At 42.5% G+C, this 7,126-nt stretch overlaps 1 protein-coding gene across 1 annotated transcript; it reads left to right on the forward strand.

The window, feature by feature from the left end:
* Positions 1-621: 621 nt before the first annotated feature.
* LOC101842675 (olfactory receptor 7C1-like) lies at positions 622-1,560 on the forward strand. The gene has a single exon (XM_005087794.1). It carries the CDS (start codon positions 622-624, stop codon positions 1,558-1,560), a length of 939 nt encoding a protein of 312 aa, XP_005087851.1.
* The last annotated feature ends 5,566 nt before the right edge of the window (positions 1,561-7,126 follow it).

The raw sequence follows: 7,126 nt of genomic DNA on the forward strand, positions 1-7,126 counted from the left end.
GTGAAATTTTGTCTTCTAGATATGACGTTACCTGTGAGCTCACGGCAGCCGTGAATCTCTGCATAAGACCCACATAAATTCAAGTGAGTCAAAATCCCAGAACAAAAAAAATGGATGAGCTATTGAGACCCCAGCTGGCAACTGACAGCTTCTGGGGTAGGGAGGAGTGCTTTTCTTTAGGAAGGTGTCCAGTGTAGCTTCCACACTCCTCAGCAGATGACCCCACACCCATATATGTGTGGGCAGCACTGACTGTCTTAGTGAACTGTATCTATATATTTATGAATATATTTGCCAAGAATACATTTTTTAAGAAATGAGAGATGAAAAGTAATTGAAAAGAGATCTTAGGTTATAAAAGCTGGCTGAGGGGGAATTTAGGTAGCTGAGTATTTGAAGTCAGCTGTGAGTACTAAATTGTAATAACTAGGAGTCCCACATGAGGTGACCCACAGGAGAATATGGATGAACTTAGAAACCTCGGCCTCTAAAGAGAAACAAGCGTTAAGCGAATGCCCCATGTCACCCATGCATGGGGTTCAACTAAGGCAGACAACACCTGTGTTTGTTTCCTGTAGTTGAGTCTTCCTATTTCTTCTCCCTTACAGACACCTCGTTTACATGGAGCCAGGGAACCACACAGGGATTGTAGAGTTCTATCTGTTGGGACTCTCAGAGAACCCAGAGGTTCAGTCTGCTCTCTTTGGGCTGTTCCTGTCTTTGTACTTGGTGACCATCTTTGGGAATGTGCTCATCATCCTGGCCATTGTCTCTGATCCTAAGCTGCACACGCCCATGTATTTATTCCTCTCTAACCTGTCATTTTCTGACGTCTGCTTCACCTCTGCCACTGTCCCCAAGATGCTGCTGAACATCCAGACCCAGAATAAGCGCATCACCTATGTGGGCTGCATCACACAGATGTACTTTTTCACGGTCTTTGGGCTTCTGGACAATTTGCTTCTGACTGTGATGGCATATGACCGCTTTGTGGCCATCTGTCACCCCCTGCACTATACTGTCCATATGAACCCTAAGCTCTGCTCCCAGCTGCTTCTCCTGGCGTGGCTCACCAGCATTCTTGGAGCCCTGCCTGAGAGCTTAACTGCACTGAGACTATCATTCTGTGCCATCGTGGAAATCCCACACTATTTTTGTGAGCTTCCTGAAATCCTCAAGCTAGCCTGCTCTGACACCTTCATCAACAATGTTGTCTTATATATTGTAACAGGCATCATGGGCTTTTTCCCTCTTGCTGGGATACTTTTCTCTTACTCTCAAATTGTGACATCTGTTCTGCAGATTTCAACAGCAGGAGGAAAGTATAAAGCATTTTCCACCTGTGGTTCTCACCTCTCTGTTGTCTCTCTGTTTTATGGAACCTGCCTTGGAGTGTACCTCAGTTCTACATGGACACAGGCTTCTTGGGCAGGGGTGATTGCTTCTGTCCTGTACACTGTGGTCACTCCCATGATGAACCCCTTCATCTACAGTCTGAGGAACAGGGACATGAAGAGAGCCATGACTATGCTTCTCTGTAATCTATCATCTTTGTCTTGAAAGTAGAGGTTACTTTTCTGTATGTGTATGTATGTGTTTAAGTGTATGTGTGTGTGCGTGTGCATGTGTGCATGCATGTGTGTGTGTGTGTGTGTGTGAGTGTGTGTGTGTGTAGACCAGAGAACCCCAGGTGTCATTCTTCAAGATGACCGTCTACCTTGTTTTTGGCACTTACTGCTTCAGTCTGGGTGGTTAGCCAGTGAGACCCAAGAACTCATTTGTCTCTACCTGCCCTGCATCAGGATTCCGAATGTGTGTCATCCTGATTTTTCACATGGATTCCGTAGGTCAAATTTGGGTGCTCATGCTTACGTGACTAATACTTGTAAAAGTTGAGGTGTCTGCCCTGTCCTTGATGACAGTGCTTTTGACCTTGTGGACACATTTGTTCAGGAGCAGTGGACCACGATGCTCAGCAACTGAGGCTCTGAGATGTCCCGGATATATTTATATACACTAATGCTTTGCTTACTGTGTTTAGTAGCTATTAGTAAATGTTTTATAAAGTGTTTCCATGTCCTTGGCTAAGTTTAGTTTTTTTTTTATTTTCAATGTGGAGAAGCATTAAATTCTGTGTTAAACATTTATGTGCTATCTCAGTCACTGTTCTGTACCTGTGAAGAGACAACGTGGCCAAGGCAACTCGTATAAAGGAAAGCATTTAATTCTGGGATTGCTTACAGTCTCAGAAGCTGGCCCATTGTCATCATGGTGGGGAGCATAATGGCACTCAGGCAGCATGGATGCTGGCGACTTAGCTGAGAGTTCTATACTCTAATCTGTAGTCAGAGGAGAGAGAGAGAGAGAGAGAGAGAGAGAGAGAGAGAGAGAGAGAGAGAGAGAGAGAGAGGGAGAGAGAGAGAGAGAGAGAGAGAGAGAGAGAGAGAGAGAGAGAGAGAGAGAGAGAGAGAGAGAGAGAGAGAGAGAGAGAGAGAGAGAGAGAGAGAGAGAGAGGGAGGGAGAGAGAGAGAGAGAGAGAGAGACTGGGCTTTCAAAACCACAAAGCCCACCCATAGTGACACACTTCCTCCAAGGCTACACCACCTCATTATTTTAACCCTTTCAAATAGTACCACTTCTTGGTGAATATATGAGCATTTGGGGGCCATTCTAACTCAAACCACTACATTCCACTCCCTGGCCCCCATAGGCTTGTAGCCATATCATAATGAAGAAATGCATTCAGTCCAACTTCAGAAGTCCCCATATTCTTTTTTCTTTTTTTTTCTTTCTTTCTTTCTTTTTTTTTTTTTTTTTTGGTTTTTCGAGACAGGGTTTCTCTGTATTGTTTTGGAGGCTGTCCTGGAACTCGATCTGTGCTCTGTAGACCAGGCTGGCCTCGAACTCACAGAGATCCGCCTGCCTCTGCCTCCCAAGTGCTGGGATTAAAGGCGTGTGCCACCAACACCTGGCAAAATCCCCATATTCTTAACAATGTCAGCAATGTTTAAAAGTTCAAAGTCTCTTCTAGACTTCTCTCAATCTCTTAAATGTAACCCCCTATAAAATAAAAAATCAGAAAGCTGATCACATACTTCCAACATACAATGGCATGGAATATACCTTGTATCACAGGGATCACAGAGAGTGTAATTGTCCAGGCACAGCTTGACCCGCCCCTTAGGACACATGACAAGCAGTATCCTGGCTCTATGAAGGTATAGGCAGTCCCTTTAAGAGATAGGATCTGCTTACTCATGCTCTCTCTTTCTGCTGTTCCTCTGAAGAGGCAGGCAGGTCTCTGTCTTTCTCTCTCTTTTTCTCTCTCTCTCTTTCTCTCTCCCCTCTCTCACTTCCATTCCCTTACTCCTTTCCCTTCCTCCAATAAATGTCCCACGTAAGTTCTGCCTGATGGTGTGTTTGCTCCTCACCCAACCCTGGGGCTTCCTGCCAAAGGTCCCCTTCATGCCACATATCATAACAAAGAATATACTGTTCAAAGTCTGAAACCCAGCAAGGAAAACTTCACATTCTGCATCTCCCTATCTGATATCCTGGGCTTGTTCCACACCCAGTCTACAGCTCTCCTTGACATGTATCCCATGACTCTGGCATCTTCAACATCTCGGGGTCACCAGCAAAATTCTGGCTTCACCTTCACAGCTTTGCACAATGGTCCTTTGAGTCTTCATGCAGGGACACTCCTGGCATCTCCCTGGCCTCAGAGGCTTTCTTTAGACACAGGGGGAGATTTCACACTTTCTTTCGTGTATCCTTAACTCTAAAGCCAGAACCACATGGCTGAAGCTACCAAATTCTGCAACCTGACGAGTCTCTCAAACTTAGCCCCCTCATTCAATTACAACAGTGCTTTATCAACCAATAAGATGAACATATACACAGAAGGACTTCCCCATCATTTCCTCTTTTCTGTCTAAATAAAAAGAAAGGTCTTAACTTTAACATAGTCAAATTATATATAGCATAACAGTTATCAATTAAGAACTATAGTTACAATATTTAGTCCATTAACATTTAGTAAGATTTAAAGAAAGTATTTTATCGTCTATCCTATCTGTGTGAGTTTAAAGTCTTACAGGTAGCTTATCTTTTATCATAACTAAGGAAAACTATAATTATAACTATCTGTCTTCAACTCCATCAAACACCACAGAAGGATAATATATAAACACAGAATCTACAGAGACTTGCTTGACCTGGACAGTCATCCGATATTCCTCTGTAACATTGGGGAATCCATCTTTAGCCCATAGGCCACAGTGTGTCTGGCAGAATTCTCAGCAAAGCAGGAAATTTTGAACTGTCTGCATTGTCAGTCATTTTTTGTGTCCTGTAGAATGTCTGGCAGACTCTTCCATGAAGCAGAAACCCTTTAGGACTGTCCCATTAAATTCAGCAGTCACTTTCCTGTGGGTCCTGTAAGTCTAGTCTATCAAACTGTAAAGACAAGAGCAGTTTCTTGCCCAAATGGCTAATCTTGTAATCTTGAAAGTAAACTCCATAATGAGTTTCTCCAATGCCCATCTTCTTCTCAGATGTAATTGATGTGCCAGGAGTAGTTGTGTCTCACTACCATGAAAAAACCTAAACCATTTAAATGTCATATATTCTGTAGGTCTTTGAAATGTTTGAAGAATATCTATACATCTCAAACACATCTCTGTATATCTAGAAAACCTAACCATAAGTTCTGACTATTATAGGTGACTATATATAATCTGTATTTAATTATGTATCACATTTTAAAAGCTCAGTATAAACACAATACTTAAACAAGAGGAGAAATATACATATCGCAAAATTGACCTTAAATTTGTGTCAATAAACAAAAATCCATACCAATACAAAATATTCATTTTTTTCATTTACAAAGAGATTGACTGTGATCACTGCCATGTATAACGAACCCTGTATGAATAAAAACAAACATTTATAAACAGTATTTGGGAATGTGGGTGTCGTTACCTCCAAACTACTTCCTGTCTTGGGGATCCTAAGAAGACCCAGAAATCCTGGCTGTAGTGGTCTGTAACTGCATAATCTCAGTTGCTTTGGGATGTTGGATCACATGGGTCACTGTTTCAGGGGGTCTTGCTTCATCAAACCATATAAGTCTGGAAGGAATACACAGCTTTTTATTTTCTGTGGAAAGACAAGCAAAAAACTCTTTTCCCTAGTAATCTGTCCTTATATTTAAATTTAGAAATCAAAGCATTTTTTAAAGAGCACATTAATCATAGTTTATTATAGTGGCAGGAGAGAGAGAGAGAGGAGAGAGTGGAGAGAGAAGAAGAGATAAGAGAGAGTGAGGTAAGAGTGAGATAAGAGAGGAGTGAGAGACAAGAGAGCATAAGAAGGCAGCGGTCTGTCCTTTAAAGGGGTCCTGGTTCTCATGACACTCTGGGCTGGCCAGGGTGCTGCCTGAGTGCATTCTGCCAGGTGACAGGGTAGGCCAGCGTAATGCCTGAACCTTTCATTCTCACCTTCACTTATTATTAAAAAGAGGTGGGGTGTTAGCAAATAGGGAATAAGGGCGTCGAGTTCTCAAGACTGCTTCCTGCTGACTTGGGGGGCATTGACCATCTTTGGGGGACCTGAGGAAGCTGGAGTGTTGTCACGTTCTGGGGTAGCTGGTAGCTGGTTGCTCCATTGTAGTCCAGGCTGTATGGAACTTTCTGGCGCCTCTTAGACCTGGCAAGATGTTAGCAGAGTGGAGGACAAGGTTGAGCTTAGAAAAAAATTTTCTTAGGTCCTGATATTTGAGGGGAAGATTGTAAGATTAGGGGGAGTTTCCCAGGGTGTCCCAAGATGAGTGAAGGAAATCCTGGGACCAGGGAGGGGTTGAATAATATCTGTAGTGAATCTGATCTGTTTGGATGGGTCCAATTTGGCTCACTGGAACTTACAAGAATCCTTTGAGTTTGTGAAAACATTATTACACACATCAGCACCATATTTGTGTTAGAAGAGACTTGACTAAAAGCATTAACATTTTTAAAACTGACATATTTTTAGCATAATAATAAGACCTTAATCTTGACCTTGTAGTTATGATCGTATAGTGGTATAGTTGTTTAGTACTCTGTTGGAGTTAGATTAGTAGCTCATCAGAACTTTATTAATATTAAACTATGAAAAGAAACATAGTGAAAGAGAGAAAATTAGAACATATTTTATTTTTTTAATGTCTCAACTCACTTTATTACATTATCATTTCACATAGATAAACCTTAGAACACCTGTTCCTGAAATCTGTTTTGTGACAGTTTTGCCTTGTGTTTTACTTTAAGCTAGCAAAGCTTCCAGTTGTCCAAAGCATCAGAGTTCTTGAGAAGGATAAAAATTTACCTGAGATTGGAGAATGATAGACTTACTAGCTGACTGTGAAGACTCCTACCCAGGGCCCCCTAGGAAAAGAAAAACAAGGCCAGGATGTTGCCTAATGAAAAAAAACAGACCAGGTGCCTTGCCCAGCTGGCAGGATGTCAAACAGGATCTGTGGTCACCAGAGCAGTCATGGAACGAGGATAATAATTGCGGAAGCATGCCAGGGTCTTTTATGTGCCAATACAAGGACACCTAGTCCTTGGCAACTACCCCTGCCCCCAGTTGTGTCTATGATCATCATAGTAGTCATGGGACCTGGATAATAATTGCTGAAGCGTGCCGGAGTCTTTCATGAGGTAATACCAGGAAACTTAGTCCGTGGGAACTACACCTGCCCCCAAGATGAGCCAATGAAATGCCTGTTGCTATGCTGATACTTATGTAACCATTAAAACTCTGTAAATATTGTACTCCCTACAAGCTCGGTATGCTCTGCACCCGAGTTGCAGTAGCATCCGCAGGCATCTGTGTACTCAATAAATCACCTCTTGCATTTGCAGCCAGTGGTCTGGCCCCGGTTCTTGGGCAGAGGGTTCGGTTCAGTGCCCGGCGCTTTGATGCCGAGGTCTTTCAACTGCGTAGACAGCCACCTGCAAGGTCCTCTACAGTTGTTGAGGGCAACAACTTTTTTTGTTTGTTTGTTTGTTTACATTTTTATTATTATTTATTTTTAAGTTTAAATTTAGATTAGAATCAAGGTTGCTTCACAAGTCAGTTC

This window comes from Mesocricetus auratus, unplaced genomic scaffold (genome assembly GCF_017639785.1).
Source record: "Mesocricetus auratus isolate SY011 unplaced genomic scaffold, BCM_Maur_2.0 Super-Scaffold_100045, whole genome shotgun sequence".
Taxonomy (NCBI): Eukaryota; Metazoa; Chordata; class Mammalia; order Rodentia; family Cricetidae; genus Mesocricetus; species Mesocricetus auratus.